We start from the raw sequence: 17,909 nt of genomic DNA on the forward strand, positions 1-17,909 counted from the left end.
TCATTGGGGGTGTTCAGGAGACTTGATAGGGTGCTTGGTTGCATGGTTTAGTTGATTAGGTGGTGTTGGATGATAGGTTGGATGCAATGATCTTGAAGGTCTCTTCCAACCTGGTCTGGTCTGGTCTATTTTATTCTATTCTATTCATTAGTTGCAATTCTTTTAAGAGTCTCATCCCAAATTACTAGTGTTTTAAAACAGGATTTGAAAGCAGCCGATTATCCATAAGACAACTGGAGAATCAAAGGTCTGGTTAAAACCCCACAGCTCTTCCGTAACACTCCTTTCCATTCACTGCACAAATGACAGGAGAGTAAACACGAAGTAATCCAGCAGTGCAAGACTTGACTGCTGTGTACCACTCACCTAAGTGGGGGCTGTATGGATCAGTTGCACGCATGTACCTTGGTGTATCCTCCTCTAGCAAACGGTGTGCGACCGAGCCTGGGCAGTTCTGGAGGAGCATGGGTTGGGTGTCATTTTCAATTCCCTCTAAGCGTCTGGCTATCCTCTCTTTCCTGGTGGGGGGAAAGAAAAAAAAAGGAAAGAAAAGAAAAGAAAAGAGGTGAAAAAATGTGAAAAGTGGGCACCTCTGAAGAGCTGAGGGGAGATTTTTCTAAGAGGAAGCAACAAAACAAGCTGAGTGTTTTGTTTTACGGGCCAAAGACTTTGGTGGTTTGGATTTTGTTTTGCTTTTTACCTTTTCATTTCCAAAAAATCTCGGCTGTTTGGTTCAAACAGTTTTCTTAATTCTGAAACTGAGACAACAAAAGATTATACACTTGATAAGCTACTAAGTTTCAGAAACTCACAGAAACTTGCTAAAATACTCTAGAATAAGAAGGAACAGTCAAAATCACATTGAGAGGTTTGAAATGGCATTCGCTGAGAAACAAGAAGATGGTTTTGCGTTGGCAAAAGTGCATTAGGCACATAGGTGTAAACACCAAGGAGTCATAGAATCATAGAGCATCAAGCCCAACCTGTCGCCCAACACCTCAGGACTACTAAACCATGGCACCAAGCACCATGTCCAATCCCCTGTTAAACACCTCCAGGGATGGTGACTCTACCACCTCCCTGGGCAGCCCATTCCAACAACTAACAATTCTCTCTGTGAAGAACTTTCTCCTCACCTCAAGCCTAAACTTCCCCTGGTGCAGCCTGAGACTGTGCCCTCTTGTTCTAGTCCTCTGCTTTGAGTACTTCCAGGCTAGGCTAGATTCTACTATGTCATCCTACCAGTTGTGCAAGATCTGGTATACACTGAACAAGTTGTATTTTCATTAGCTGAGGTCAAGCCTACACACTGTAGTAACCTGTCTCAAAAGCAGGTAGTATGGTGTTAGTTTACCCTCCCTGCACACAGGTTGTGGACTGACTTAGGTTTACAGAGAAACTGTGTTCTTTAGTCCTTACTTTTCTCCAGTTCCTCCTATTGTCCCCAGAATCCCAGGGAGTCTTGATTGGAGTCTAAATTAATATGTACTCTCATGACACTCTGATCTTTGCTTTGCTGATCTTCCCTTGTAGTTTTAATTGAACACACTTTCCTTCTCTCCCCCTGTACTCTTAGGTGGTGCTATATGCCAGCAGACAGCTGTCCCAGTTGACAAAATAGTAGTGAACCCACAAGAGCCATGGCAGATGAGGTAATTCCTATATATAAAGCTACATGTGCAGAGTTACCAGAGATGTTTGCAAACCACACTGAAGCAGTGAGTGCTACACAAACAAGTGTGATGTGACTTTGAACCATTAGGAAGAGAAACCATCCAGGCTGTCAAAGGATGCAGTAGGCTGAGGGGTGGATCTGTGCCTAACTACCCCTCCCCACACACCCACCCTGTATCACTGTAGTGGCATGGATGTGGTGCACCTATTCTGATGCAATGAACCTCTGGGGTGCTGATCCAGGGATCAAAAGTTAAGGCAAGCTAAAGTCTACAGCTGGCTAAATCAGCCCTGGATTGCCATCAGAAATGCCTGATGAGTCATGAGTCTCTAGCAGACACTTCCACACCACTGCAGAAGTAATCTATCAGCTTTTTTTTCCCCCCCTCAACAGACTTGGACACTTAGCTCTAGATACTTAGAAGATAATCATTATTGAAACAGTACCCTTTTAAAGGCTAGGTGCACCTTCTCTCCCTTTCCTCTACTGCAAGAGCTTACAAGCACAGCTAAGTCATGGTTTCATCTTCTTTGCACACATCCAGGAAGTTGGCTCTAGTCAGTACCACCGCACACACCTCACAGATGCACATAGCTGCTACTGACGTCGGCTGTCATATCAACCTGACATGCTGAAAAGCCACTAGGACTCCATGTGAAACATCTTGGATCAGCAGGAATCAATGATTCTGATCATGACTGCTCAGAGAAGCAGATGAACATGGCAGGAACATCTGTGCATCTGCAGCTACAGCAGAGTGCCTACTGAGAATGTCTGATTAACAGGGGAAAGAGATCATCTGAGCCACTCTGCTGAACAACTCCTTCAGCCCACATTTTTACAAAAAGCAGACTCCAGCTACCCACTTCAGTTTCTCAAGCCAGGTTAGCTCAGATTGGCATCATGCCATGAAAAAAAAATAATCAAATCTACTGCATACCTACTTGATGCAACTAGTACTGCAAATTGGCTACGTATGCAGGTAGCTGACAGTGTTAACCCTAGGGTCACTTGTTCCATGCCTAGTTTCAGCACGTGCAGCAAAACCTATTCTGTTGAGCAGGATGACAGTGCAAGAGAAAGTCAGCAAACTCCAAGCACATCTCTGGAGATGGCTGGGAGCTGGACTTGGGCAATGCAAAATCTGCTTCCTGAACCAGCATCAAAGCAAAGAGGAGCATTCCCTCACTGCAGAAGCAGTTCCCACTGCTGCCTACTCAATACAATTCCACTGCTAGCACAAACAGAACTTATGAAACCAGCCTTCATCTCACATTCACACCAGAGGAAATGATTTCCCATAAATACTTTGCTCCCACCTCTGTCAAATCTACTTCTGTTTAAGTTTGCTCCTCTCCCTGTCAGTTTTTCTGTTCCATCTGTTAACTATACAGACATAAAATGGTCAAAACAAAACCTGCAATTGTTCTGCTACTTCAGATAGGTCAAAGGCCTCCACAGCTCACAGTCAATAAAATTCCATCCAAATCCTGAACAACTTTCCTCCTTAGCTACCATAAAGCTACCATCAAAGAAGTCTTCCACACAGTGTTAGTAAAGCTCTAATGCATTGGCCTCATATACTGAAGTTGTCTTTCCCCACCACCACCCCAAAAAGGAAACTTGACTATAAGTTGTCTGCACAAAAGAAATGTGGAACATCCAAAGAACTCCCAGCAGCATTAGCTCAACACTCTCTTGCTATGTGTTAGCTGAAGTTCCAGAGATTCTACTACTGCTTTGCAGCCCTAAAAAGAGCACTAACCTCATGAAGCATCTCTCCAACACCTTCCCAAACAAGAAGAGATAAAAATAGCATGGGACTACTCTATGCTGCCTTACACTTTTTCCACACTTGAGATTCCAGACAGTAGTTTCAGCTAGGTTGGCCAACATCTGCAGAGCTTTTCTGTGACAGCAGTACTGCATAAATGCATATCACTCTAGTCCATCATTGTGCAGATGAAGTCTCTCTCTGAACATCTGGTATGATATTATAAAAGTAAGCACATCATCTAAAGGCTATGCTGGAAGAAGAGCTTCCTTCTAAAGGAACTCCACAAGTAGTGACCTTTTCTTTACATCCAGCCTTGTAATTTGTCTAAAGAGGGTAAATACCATCAGCATATACACACACTTCTAAGATCCACAACACCCCCAAATAAAGGGAACATCTTTATGTCAGTTACACATGGGTTTCAGGTCAGATGTAATCCTTTACTGGTCAAGAAGGATTTCCAAGCAGATTGTGATTTCCTCTAAATAATTCAAAGGAATTAGTTCCCACTTCTACTTCAACTGTGTCAAAAGATAAAGACAGAACTGTTGTTTTCTTTCTAAGTTAATCAGACTAAGACTGAAGTTTAAAAGAATATAATATCCCAAACCCCATATGCAGTGCAGGTCCTTTAGCGTGCAGGACTAAAACTCAGTGTATTCAGCTGGTCAAGCACAGTGATTCTATCAACCACCCAAGGGGACTGGAAAGAGCCATGACTACAAGTCACGTTACTAAGTTTTAATTCAGTATTAATCTAACTGTACAAAGAAACCTCTCTGAAGTTTTGAATTCCAACTACTTCTTAGCCTATTAAAAACTGGGTAAACAAAGCTGAAGTTTATGAAGCAGGGATGAAACAAGGTCTTGTAAAAGAGGACTGTGGTTCATCCCCTGGTTTATCCCCCACAGATACTACACAGGGAAAAGAAACCCCTTCACAAAACATCTGTGTCTAAATGATTTTAATCGTGCCTTGCACTTGCATAGATTAAACTTCACATGCTGTTACATTACCATTTATGCCCATAATGCATCTCCCTTACTTACCTTTTGGAAGTACTGCTAAGAGATTAGCATCAATATCCTTTGTGCTGTTTGCAAGTTCTTCTTTATCTTCCAATGAGAACTCCTTCTGAAAACTGAAAGCAACATCTGGTTTACAGATCTGTGGATGTTTCTGCTACAAATCAAATAAAGCCAAGATGCAACCAATTTACTGCAAGATAGTCTAACAGAGATACCAATGAAAATATTTTCCATAAGAACAAAGTAAGAAATAACCCCAAGAAACTCCCAGAGCCAAACCTAACATAATCTGAAACTTGTTTGGAACTGCCTGTGACACATTTTTGCATTGAATTACTGACTGGAAACTGCCTTCAAAACGCTCTACTAGCAATTACATTTGAAATGACCCATACCAAATGATTCCTCATAAAAGCACATTTCATCAAATTCAGCACTGTACGTACACTCCACTAGAAGCCTTCTGCACGACTGCCCTGTTGCTGCACTGAGCTCTGCCTCTTCCAAGACTTGGTAGATCATTTACTTTTATCCCTTCTCTTTTCAAAACAAGCAAAAATGCTCACTTAGATGACACAAACTCTCTCTTTAAATGTGGTCATGAAAGCTAGAAACTGTAACTGTAAAACATAGGTGCTATAATGGTTATAGTAGATACTGTTTACAGAGATTTTTTTTTGGAGGAAAGAGTTCCTCCTTGAGGGTAAATGAAGTGAGTACAAAACCCAAGGTAACTGCTGTATTCTGCTGTTACAGAATCATACAATGGTTTGGGTTGGAAGGGACCTCCAAAGGTTTATCTAGTCTCTCTGCAGACAGCAGGGACACCTCCACTACATCAGGTTGCTCAGAGCCTTGCTGAGCCCTGACCCTGAGTATCTCCAGGGATGGGGCTTCAACTACCTCCTTGTGCAACCTGTTCCAGTCTTCCACCACTCCCAAGTCTGAGAATTTATTCCTAACATCCACTCTAAATCTGCCCTTCTCTAATTTCAAACCATTGCCCCTTGTTCTATCACTGCAAGCCTTTGCAAACAGTCCCTCTGCAGCTCCTTGTAGCCCCCTACAGGTACTGGAAGGTTGCTATTACATCTCCCTGAAGCCTTCTTTTCTCCAGGCTGAACAACCCCAGCTCCCTCAGCCAGTCCTCCAGCAGTGGTGTTCCAGCCCCCCACTCATTTTTGTGGCCCTCCTCTGGACCTACTCCATCAAGTCCACGTCTCTCCTGTGCTGAGGGCTGCAGAGCTGGATGCAGTACTCCAGGTGAGGTGTAGTAACTTCTAAATTAGCCCAGCTAGGCAGAAGAAAACTTATCTTGTCTTAAAATGTTTAGCAATCTGTGAAGAGAGGTGTAACAGATACAAATCCCCACAGTGATCCTAGGCCATGGCAGTGACGTGCCAGACTATTTACTGTCATCCTACACAGAGACAAACTGCACAGACTTGCTGTTGGAAAATCCTTCCCTAAGGATCGAGGGTTAGAACAGAGAAAACAGCAGGGGGAAAAAAAAGTTCTGCACTCACTATTCCCGAAGAAGATTTCTCTTTGAAAAGACTTTTAACATATAATGAAGAGTAGCATTTCACATAAACTCCAAGAAGGGTGGGTTGGGTTTTTTTTTGCCTCTTTAGTGTTTATAAATAATATTCTTTTGTAAGACATTGAGGATGAGAATAAAAGCCTTGAAAAGAGAATAAAGAAACTGGGCTGTGTCACATTTGGGCACCATGCCACCTGCTGCAAATTGTCTCCAACAACAGCACTTAGAGAAATTATTCCAGGTACTGCCAAGAAAAGCAATGTTAGCCACTCCAGAGAACGGCAGATAGAAGATGAAGAGCTGCTATAAGCTGTCCATTACAGAAAATTGTGTAGCCTTACAGGACAAAACCACTTTAAAGGAGCTAGCCAAAAAAGGCAAAGTAGAATCAAAAAAACCTAGCACAGAGCAGCCACAAACAAATGGGTGAGTGTGTCAGCTGAGGCCCAGACAGAGAACTGCATGGTTTTGTGTGCCTAACCCCACACTGCCAACAGACATCATTCTTATTAGCCTCACAATATGTTATTTTCTTACAGATAGAGCTTCTGGAGAGCCCCTCTGTGGAGAGATTCCCAGTTTCCATTTGAAAGCAGTTTCTGCTCCTTTTGGCCAAGGATGAATTTGAAAAATGTGAATAATATTTGCCCAAGGATATAAATCAACCCCCAAATTTATTTTGTCAAATTGATTTGATTACTTAGGACTTGCCTTAGAAGTGATGAGGGACCTAGCTCAGCACTTTTGAATACCTGGGCTTTATTTAGCAGCATCTCCAATTGCTTCCATAGGGCTTGTGACAGCACAGCACCTTAAGTTTCCATAAACATGGGACTCTGTACAGCAAAGCAGTCACTCCTACAGCAAACTCCTGGGCAGTAACATCCCCAGCTATGCCTCAGTCCCACACAAATTTCCAAGGATGAAATCATAGCAAATCAGGACTGGCAGTAGCCCACTGCTTCTAATAAGAGCTGTGTTACTGGACTCCACAGCAAGCTTAAATGCTGCCAATTCAGAATCAGTCCTATCCCCTCCTCCAAACTCCAGGGAGTTGGAGGGACCCTCTAAAACCCAGTCTAAACGTCTTTCACTGGGTTTCCATCCATTTGTTCTCATGCCAGTGTTGCTGGTTGCCTTATTTATTTTCCTCAACAGATGCTTTTCACATCTACTCAGCTTCCCCGAGACAGGCTCTCGGTTTCATTGGTTAACTGTAAAAACATTCAAAAACTACCTATTGCAGTTTTAAGTCATCTCTACTGTACACAGTGACCTGAGTTTGATAGTCTTGATTCCAGACCTGGGTTTTAGCAATGTCTTATAAACCCAGGCATTTCAATAGAGAAAGCATTATTACATGACTAGCCACACAAATGTCAGGATCTACAAGATATTTGCCTTTTTTATCAACATTATATTGGTTGCTCAATCCTGCATGAGCAACTGATATGCCAAAGCTTTGCTTTCATCAGTTGCAAGTGACAGAAGAATTTATCAGTCCCAAATGCACAACTGTGCACTTAGTATTATTACATTAGATCCTTTTTCTATTACTACTCAAGGTCATCCAGCTCTTCCTGTATGTGAGCTCCCTCCTTCTTTGTACCGAGGGTGGCTTCCAACCTTTGCTCACTGGCAGATTGCATTAAAATCCTTTTAATAACTACAAATTTCTTGAGCTTAACTCTTGCTGGGCTACAGAGCATCACAGTTACTTGCTCTCTGAAAATCCTGTTGCAGTTTCCCCTGTGCTCTCATTTTCCATTTTCCCCCTAGACTGCCAACTTCCATTTACTCGTTGATTTTCAAGTGATTAATTACCTTCATATAATAGCTATTTCATCCAGAATGTAAGAGGTTTTCCTTTCTCACAAGCTGCAGGTGGCATTGTTTGGTTTAGATATTTACACATTAGAAAGACAAGATGTTTTAAACCACTGTAATGACTGCATTGCTTTCAGTAGCACAGAGAATTCAGAGGCAGAGTGTTGATCTGAAGCTGACACAGTCAAATCTAACAGTTGGTATATTCAGAGATGCATACATAAAATCAGTTCCAAAAATGAAAGTAAGCACATTTAGGGCATGCTACAGTATTCAACAAGAACATTCATTAGGAATCTAAATTGATGTTGGAATGATGTTAAAGCAATTACGAATAGAATAGAATAGAATAGAATAGAATAGAATAGAATAGAATAGAATAGAATAGAATAGAATAGAATAGAATAGAATAGAATAGAATAGAATAGAATAGAATAAACCAGGTTGGAAGAAACCTTCAAGATTATCATGTCTAACCCATCATCCAACACCATCTAATCAACTAAACCAAGCACCCCATCAAGTCTCCTCCTAAACACCTCCAGTGATGGTGACTCCAGCACCTCCCCAGGCAGCCCATAGTAAGACAAAAAAACTATATAAAATATCACAGGATGGTACCCATAGGAGTGTACTTCCAAAAATCCCTTCAGTAATTCCTCAGCAAGATTCTCCTTTTTCCTCAAAGGGATCTATCTATCCCTGCTTTATTAGTTTCTCTGCTAAAGGAGCAGTTGCAGCATCAATTTAATTGCTAAGGCAGAGTCAGACTTGGACCTTCAGACTCATTCACAACCCTGTTGTAGAAGTATTACAACTACATTTCACCTTTGCTTTTCATAATTTCTCAAGTGGTGCTATAAATTTACTTGCAGATGCCATGCACCATCACCAAGCAGCTGCACTTAGCAGCTAGGCTATGCACATATTGGATGAATAGAATTTAAGGCATACATGGGTTTCTCTAAATGAACAACAACAAAAAAATTACAAAGAAATTTGCAAGAGTTCCTTCTAAAAGTCCCTGGGCACTGAAAGAGGAACTTCTCCTTTGCTTGCCTGAAATACAGCCTGTGATGATGGTTTATGAGTTTGTTTCACACAGGATTTGTGTGTGGTTTGGCCTCAGGTTCCCAAACAACTCGTTATACTCTCCAATGTTCAGGAATTCATACAATTACCACTAAAAGACAGGCATGAACATTTCAAAACCTCAATAGTTCTTCTTTAAAAACAACACATAACGTGGCATTAGCAGAGTAAATCCACAGTCTCAGTAGTGTGGGCTGCTTCTATACATCAGGGATTCCAGGCTGAAAACTTCATCTGCTGCTGCAGCAGCATCATACAGTTTCTAAATAGCTGTCCCACTAACCTAGTTACACGTCCAAAAGCAAGCAGAAGTTTGATCCAGATGTCCTGCAGTCTAGATTAAAGCTATAGGGCATACTGAGATTGTGACTGAAACACAGGAAAATTCACTTTTGTACCTGTCAGCTAGGTGGCTTGGTACTCATTTTAGTTCCCTCTACTTCCAGGAGAGCTTCCTTTTCTGGCCTCTTATGTAAAAGGTCCATTCTGCAGTCACATTCTTCTCTCCCACCCTCATCTCTCACTTTCCCCTACCTGCCCTCCATAATACAATGTCTCTTGTGTCCTTGTTCCCTCCTTCCCTCTACAGCACCTAAGAAACAACATGGAAGAAGATCAGGTGTGCTCCTGAAGGGGATTGATGAAATGCTTACAAACATGAGCCTGAGTGCCTAAGGCTTGTGTATTCCTGTGCTGTTGGACCAACAAAGCAGCTGGTTGCTGGGGCAAGGATCAGTTCCCAACTCCTTGACTTCCTCTCTGTGCCATTATGAATGAGTCCAGCAAGCACAAGGGTGGACACCACACATGGTTGGAGCAAGGATGGGAAGAGAGAGGGAATGTGACCTTCCACTGTGAACTGCATCCCTTACTCAGCCTTGTGGAACCTAAGACTGAAGGCATAATGCAGCATGGTCCTGCAAGGAAGCAGCAACATCACCTCTCCATTCTTCTCTGCAGTGCTGCCCTCCCACATGCTGACAAAGGTCTCTGCATGGCTGTATTTTTCATTCACCAACTTCAGCCACCTTCTTTTTCAGTCAGATCAGTTTTCCAGGCTAGTTCCCTAAATGTCTGTAGTGTGTCCGTGCCACACAGGGCAAAATGGGCATTGCAGGAAGCTCAGTGCAGAGTGGGACTTTTGCCTTAGCAATGCCAATTACAAATGTTCACATTCCTTGGGAGACACTTGGTGCTTTTAATTCCTCTTCAGCTGAAGTTTAGTCCTGCAAGAGGACTAATACTAATTTTCTCTGACAAAAGAATAAATGTGGATTCAAGCAATGGCTGCAAGTTACAGTTGTGCAACCTGTGTGATGTACAGCGGGCAAGAAAAGCTCAGCCTTACCTTAGTGCTCTCTTCCTTTGGAGCAATCGTGAAGGTTTAAATCTGACTGAGTTCTCTTTGTCAAAATCTGTGAAATGACAAAAGCACACCATAATGAAAGTGCTTGAATAAATGAGAAACTTTCAGGAAAGTAGGTTAAAGTCTCCAATCATAGCCTTCTCCACTGCACAGCAGCCTCCCCTCTAGTCAAAGGGGCACAAACTGGCATGTCCAAGACAGTGATAAACCAAGAACTTGCAGAACTGAGCACAGACAGCAAACATATCAAAAGCATGAACTGCCATGTTCTAATCCCACCATTCATGCTTTACCACTGCAGCCTGGGGGTTATCACTCAAACTCCTTGACTCGGTTTGCCAGTTTATAAACCGGGCAGTAAATGGGTAAAATGGGTTGTTTATGAGTGCTCTGCAAATGAGAATTGCTGCAAGCAGCAAGAACCTTTTTGGCTGCAGCCTAGCAATACTATAAAACCCACATATTCACTGCAGAAGGCAGAGATGCCCAGCTTAGAATCTGTTGCAGAAACAGTACTGCACCACCCATGACAGCAGTATTTCAGAAGGCTGTCTACTGTTTGAAAGCTTCCACGGTTTTTTTTTCCCTCAATACTCTTAGAACATGCTTACTTTCAGAGAGGAACATGGGCAAGCTTCCCTTCTCCCCCCTCCAGATTTAACTTTTTCATTTTTACAGTCAAAAGCATCAGCAGAGCTGATAACCAGTGGGACCTCACCAATGATCAGTGGTGAGGAGGTCCAGGGCTCCAAGTACCAGCTCCCTCTCCTCAGCTATGAGGATGCTATTGAGAGACCACAGAGACCAGCCTGCCAGGAAGCAGGGGAGCACCTAGCCTGCGTCTGCTGCTGAAAACCACACAAAGCTCCTGCTAATTTACTTGCAATGGGAAAATTGCCCTTTCATGCTCATCTGTATGAAGTCAACTACCCCAAGACCCTAAATTCATAGACAACAAACAGTTGGTCACCGATGCAGTGCTCGTTCTGTTTTTCAACAAGACAGACCTCAGTACCACACAACATGGACTTTAGCATTATTCAAAAGCAGCAACATCCCTTTTACTCTCAGTCTCAACTGCTGCAAAGAGCAGCTAACGGGCTCACACAAAAGAGCTAACAAAATGCTTTAAAACCTACGCAGGATGTTTCTTGGTTTTCCAACAAGCTTTTAATGAAACTTGTCCTAGCAAACAAGGTTGACTCTTAATTTAGTGAATGTATCTTTAAGTTAGTGAATGTATCTTTTGCCTGTGCCTTTCAAAGCTTTTCACCCTCCTCCACTCTTCCACCTCTTTCTGCTACCTCTCCAGGGAAATTGGTTTAAAAAAAAAAAAAAAAAGAAGAAGAAAAATAAAAGAGAAAAAGAAACAACAAACAAAAAAACAGAGACAGAAAAAGAAAAGACCATTTTTATAGCTCAATAAAGAGGCTTTAAAAGTGCAAAAGAGGCATTTTTGAAGGCAGCTGCTGTAAGTCACTGTGGATTTCAAGTAGCTTTGCTAAGAGCATTCTTCAACTTTCATAGGCAACTTTTCCCTGGTTTTGTTAACATTTTGTCTTTCCAAGCAAAGGGAGAATAAAGCATGCAGATTACACAGACCCAAACAGTACTGTAACAAAAGCAGAATGAACTGCATATAAATCATTATAATATTTTACACTACAGCATTAAAAAGAATGCTCCATGCCCTAAGTATCCCCTACAAAGGCCAGATTCACATTGCTGTGAGGAGAGTATGCAGTAACTTTAAAAGCCCAGCTCAGTATCGGCTTAGCTAATCAGAACCATGCACAGCTTAAATTTATAGCTCTTCTAACAGGATATAACCCATCCTAAATTTTTGGCACTAAAAACAGCTGTCCACCATGAAAACCACAAGTAGACCACAGAGAAATTCTCCCTACCCTAGCCAAGACTGGAGAGGGGGGATGAGAAGGGAAGAAAGTAGCTTTCATTGCATGGGTGGGAGAGGGAGGGAGTGGGGCTGCTAAGAGGGGGCACAGAAGCTGGTCTGGCTCTTGCTACCCATGAAACACAGTCAGAAACATTGATACACACCACATCTAGAATCAAAACCATCTTAAAACGTTGCTGTATTTCACAAGGCAAGCTCCTCTCTCACCCCCCCTTCCCCAAACAGAACAAAACCAACCAGACACACACATTGTTACACAGTTTTGATATTTTATGTATTTCCTTCTGTTCAAATTAAACCCCATGTGGGAGGATTAAAGTCCAATAAAACTTACTCACTACAACATGGAAGTCTTAAAATTAAACACAAACACAGCAGAAAAAGCAAAACAACCCTGCTTCAAAAGAACAGAAATATGCCCACACAAGAAATATCGGTTTCACACGGTCTTAATTCAGTGGTTAATTTAAAGGGGGAAAAAAAACCCCTCATCCTTGCAGTACCTGATACACAGAAGGGAAATCTCTGCAACAGCATTTTGTCCCTCTTTCACTGAAGAATTCTAAACATGCTCATAATCACAGAGAAACAATTTTTGTATTTAAAATTAAGAGTACATTTGCTGAAGTGCAAGTCCAACTTGCTCACAAGTTTAACCATTCGTTCAGGTCCCCCTCCCTCTCCGGTCCAAACTACCAGATAAAAGCACTCTCCATAATTTAATACATAGGAAATTAAAAAAAAAAATTGCTGAATTAAGGAGGGGGTGGGGAGGAAAAAAGAAAAGAAAAGCAAAAGATGCAACCTTGCAGCGTTACTTAGTATATTTAAAGGCCCTAAGTAGGTGGCAAGCTAAGCTAATTAAAAGATCCATCTAATCGGATCTTTCAAAAGTGTCCTTTAGGAAATAATGAAATAGCCTAGGTGACTAACTGCATACTGATTGCTAAAGTAGCTAATGTAGCTGCAGGAGATCCAGTCAAACAATATTTACACACAGACACACACACACCAGAGAGATTAAACACACAGAAACGAAACGCGTTTTCTTCTATCTGCTTGCAACTCTTACCTTGCTCCTCAGAGTGTTTAACATTTCCCAAATAGCTGGAGATCCAAGGATTTCTGAACATGGTTGCACAAACAAAGGCTTCAGCAAAGAGAAACTACAATAGCAGCTAATTCTCAAGCAGCCACAGCCCTAGGCCTGTCTTAGCAATAGCGTGTAGAGATTTTTCATAGCACACGACTGGAGCTGTCAGGCTATCGCGTCCCAGGGAGTACAGTAAATGCATAGCAATAGGCTGCAAGCTGGAGCAGCTCAAGCCAGTAATCAGATTACAAACAGAAATTAGGCACATGAATGCTAAAACAGATTGGGCAACGGTGATTGGGAGATTCATAATATTACCCCTTCAAACACCCAGCCAAATCACACGTTATGTTCCTGTAAAACGAAGGCACAGCCCCTAAATCCTCACAGTTATAAAGAAAAGGAGAAGGAAAAAAAAACTTCCAAGAGGAGGAATGATTCCTTCGTATCTCTAATCAGGATAAACTGCAATGCCTAAGAAAAACAGCATCCTGCCTGCCAAAACCATGGCCTCTGTTAATCATATCATAATGTTAAACGTTTTGCCTAACTATTAGTTGGAACATTTAAACCAGACAAGATTTATGGATTGCATATGAGCAAAATTACTGGGGGGGGATTTCAGAACAGACACCACAGCTCCAAATATTTTAATTTGAGCCAGAAGGTGTAACACTGCACAAAAGTACTGTCTGGCTACTATATTTTTTATTTTATTAAATGGATTTGATGGAGTTTGGATTGAAAAGTCAGAGCCCTTTATAATTCATTTTGACAGTCTGGAGATATTTGGTCTAAAATGGTGCAATAACCCCAGCTCAGTCTTCTACACTGAACTAACATGCACACACAAAGTCACACATATGAGGCTGGAACAGGTCCGTGCACTCACTTAACCTCATCCAGCCAGAAGCAGTACCTGCCTACTAGCTTCCCTTCATCAGACTTCTCTTCAAACAGATCTCAACTAGTACCAGTAGAAAACTCACCACAAGGCTGGACTCATGAGGACCATGAAAAGATAGCCTAGAAACTTGCATTCCTGACTTCTCTTGCCTGTTTTTATCATATCTGGTACAACAGGACCCTGATCCATGCTGGATCTACATTTGAGTGAAATAGAAGCAGTGCCAGTCTGAAAGAGACTGCTTAACCACAAGTGAAAAATGTAGTTGATCAAAACTCTATTAATTTATGTTGCCTCACCATGAAGTTGTATTTAGCCTGCTAGGGCTTTCATGCTCAGTTCCTACAACAGACAGAAGACTATGTGCCCTGCCCTGTCTAAAGACCTTGCTATTTGTATTCATTTATTTATTCTTAAACACAAATAATATTGGAGTCACCTTAACTAGAGCACCTTTTATTAGCCCATCTTTCAACAGTCCAGAGCTCCCTGGAATGAGAGTGATCCAACACAAGGAACAGGGCATTGAAGCCTCTGACTCACTAATTAAGATCCCCCTGTTCAGAAAGAATTGATCGTACATATCCCCTTTTTTCCCCCCCTGGCCTGTAACTTTGCTGGGTCTCAGGTTTAATATAACCACTACACAGCACCAACCCCAAAACACAAACCCAGCACTGCTGTGCTCTCCTGACCAGCTGTGAGGGCCCACATGAACTGGAGCCTAGTCCCTTCTAAAGCAGTAACAGAAACGTCATCTGTCAACAGTGGTCCAAACTTACCTTTGACCTGAAAATCTGCCTTATGGCTTAGATATCAGTGCAGGTATGCTTAAAACACAAAAATGAGACAGTGCTAAAATGACAAAGAAGCTGCTGGTAACAGCGAATGGGAATATTCTGGAGCAGTATCTGTGCAGATGTATCGATAAAGAGAGTCACCCAGTTGTGAAAAAGTCCCTTCCTTCTGAATCCTGCTTGTGTCAGGACTGCTTACTCAATCCTGTGAATAGAGGTGTCAGTAGCAGGGGCATTTTTAAGCACCTGTAACTCACCTGGTACACAGCAAGGGGACTGTTTCTCATAATGTGCAGATAAGTAACACTCGTTTGATAAATCTCATGGCTGCAGTCTAGCAAGGTTGAAGGAGAAGTCAGACTTGACAGCTGAGCTGATGCAATAGCTCACAGCTTCCAAAAAAGACAGTCCTACTTGTTTTTCTCTGCAGAACCTCTGCTAGGTCCTGACCCACACTGGTGACCCAGTCAGATGACTAAACTGACAGTAACTATTCCATTTGATTTTTGATGGCTGTGCTTTTCAGAAGGTGCCACAACTTATCTTATGATCAGAAAAGGGATCAGTTAATTCTTCCAGCTAACAACAGACCTGAGCTCAGCTTGATTGTCACGCCTGTGTCTGTGTCCCAGGCAACCAGCACCAGAACAAGAGGACACAGTCTCAATCTGCGCCAGGGGAAGTTTAGGCTGGAGGTGAGGAGAAAGTTCTTCTCAGAAAGAGTTACTGGCCATTGGAATGTCCTGCCCAGGGAGGTGGTGGAGTCACCATCCCTGGAGATGTTCAAAAAGGGATTGGATGTGGCACTTGGAGCCATGGTTTAGTAGTCATGAGGTGTTGGGTGACAGGTTGGACTTGATTCTTGGATGACAGATTCTATGATTCTATAACGTCCTGAACAACAGAGAGGAGAGGTGTGTTTGCACATGTGGAGGGAGGGATCAGGCTCCCACACTCCTCTGCTCTACACCATCTAACATTTTGTACTGGTGAACGAGGTGCAGAAGGTAAAGGACAAAGAGCAGCAGAGAGACAGAAAAACTCTAGAGTGCCTCCACAAATGTGTATATTTTAGATGGGTTTAAAAGTTACTCAGAACACAGTTAAGAAGCCAATTCTGGAGGGAAAGTTCTTGGAATGCAACACTAGTGACAGACTTTGGTGCAAGCAGGACTACTTTCCCTACTATTATGGCTGGTAGGTCAGAATATAAGGGCTATCTCATGGAACAAAAGAGAAATACTATAGAAGGAAGTAAAATATGCAAAAAGAGCAACATCTTCATCAGTCCTCACACAAAAAACACACCCTGCCCACACTTGGCTTCAAGCTCTCTTCATCTTAGGTTGGAAATTGACCACCAGTCCTAGCTCTGCATGTGGTACCTACAAATTCACATTAATGTCACTGCTGCTAATACTGAAACTCTGCTGCTGTGCAGAATCTGTGAGCCCAGAGCTTGTGCAGTGTCACTTCAAGACCAGGGGTGCATACCAAGATGGCTTCCAGTATTAAAATTCTTAAACCTATGACATAGTCTTACACCAATACTACACACTTCACACAGTTCGCTGGGAAGATGTAACTGACAGCTTCCCTCCTTTCCATCAAAAGGGATCACCTATTCCAAGGCATGCCTGTCCATTAACCATCTCTGGCAGTGGAGAAGACATCTTGGTTAAAACAGTAAGTCAGCAGGGTCAAGCATGGGCATAAAGAAAAGAAGCCTTAGATTTAGCTTTTTGTTGCCTGTTTGGAAACAGTAGGTTTTAAGAGCTTTCCCAGAGGAAAAGAAACCCATCTTCAAATACTTGATGGGGAAAGGAGGAAGAGTAATTTTGTCCTTTAGAGAGATTCAGTCTCCAGGACCCAGAAGTTTGCTCATCCAAAGTGCTTTATCAAGGCTGCGTGGCAAAACGGTAGTAATGTTCACATCCTTCTCTGCCATCATTAATTCTTGAGCATTAGCAGCCTCCAACATAAGCAAACAAAGAGAGAACATCAGTTCAGCCTAGAAAGGGGGGCAGCCCAGCTGGAAGTTAAGTTTGTAGTCATCTGGGCAAAGAGCTAGAGGTTAAGCATGCATCCATTTAAAATCTGAGACCGCTCATGAAAGACCAGCTGGCAGATAAATGTTGTTCTGAAGCTTCCCACAGGAAGAGAAGGGAAATATCTCCCTTTTGTCTGGTAAAACTAATCACAGTAATCAAAGTTGGAGTTTAAATGGCCTGCAAAACTGTTCCCATCTTACAAGGCTGCCAGCTCCAAAGCACTGAATAGTTATGAATTGGGTCCTAGCATGATCAAGTCTTTTTTTTCCCCTTTCTGAATTTTGATGGCTTATGAATTTATATTTAGAAGCGTTCCTCTGTGATAAGGAGAGCTAGATACTCTGTTGTGACTTGCAGTTATCAGAAAACCAAAAAAAAAAAAATCAAAGAAGCCCATGACAGCTGTTTGAAGAAAGCCTAAAAATAAATTAAAAAGAAAAAAATGGGGGAAAAAAAAAAAAAAACCAACAAATAAAAATCAAGAATGCAGAGGGAATAAAACCCACAGCGACTGCAGAGAATCCTTCAGCGCACACACTAGTTAGGTGAACAGGAATTGAAGCAGCAAGGAAAACTGAGATGATAAATAAGATGATTAAATCCTATTTTCACCCATGGTAGAGGTCTAAAAGTGCTCACGAATTTCAGTCCATTGCTCTTGGAATAGCAAGTTGAAGCTGCACCGAGATTTAAGAGGCTGTGGGTGATTGGAGGAACAAAGGTCAGAAGAGAGGGCTAAAGCACCATTCTGCCTGACCTCCCCCTCTCAGGCTCCAGGCTACTCACCCACTCCAAGCCACCCTGTCAGGTTTTTTGGCACACAGGCACACTGCT

At 42.2% G+C, this 17,909-nt stretch overlaps 1 protein-coding gene across 14 annotated transcripts in view; it reads right to left on the bottom strand.

The window, feature by feature from the left end:
- The window catches only part of SVIL (supervillin), a 137,191-nt gene that overhangs the window by 58,936 nt on the left and 60,346 nt on the right, over positions 1-17,909 (bottom strand). For 11 of the 14 annotated variants that reach the window (XM_054171451.1, XM_054171450.1, XM_054171449.1 and 8 more), the window contains exons 1-5: positions 13,300-13,494; positions 10,292-10,358; positions 4,503-4,594; positions 701-758; positions 367-518 (exon numbers count right to left, since the gene is read on the bottom strand). In XM_054171451.1, coding sequence (XP_054027426.1) covers positions 367-518; positions 701-758; positions 4,503-4,594; positions 10,292-10,358; positions 13,300-13,360 — 430 coding nt within the window. In that variant the 5' untranslated portion in view covers positions 13,361-13,494. Of the gene's footprint in view, positions 1-366; positions 519-700; positions 759-4,502; positions 4,595-10,291; positions 10,359-13,299; positions 13,495-17,909 lie in introns of those variants that run through there. The other 3 variants (XM_054171445.1, XM_054171444.1, XM_054171446.1) reach the window with 2 other exon arrangements.

Source organism: Dryobates pubescens, chromosome 21 (genome assembly GCF_014839835.1).
Source record: "Dryobates pubescens isolate bDryPub1 chromosome 21, bDryPub1.pri, whole genome shotgun sequence".
Classification (NCBI taxonomy): domain Eukaryota; kingdom Metazoa; phylum Chordata; class Aves; order Piciformes; family Picidae; genus Dryobates; species Dryobates pubescens.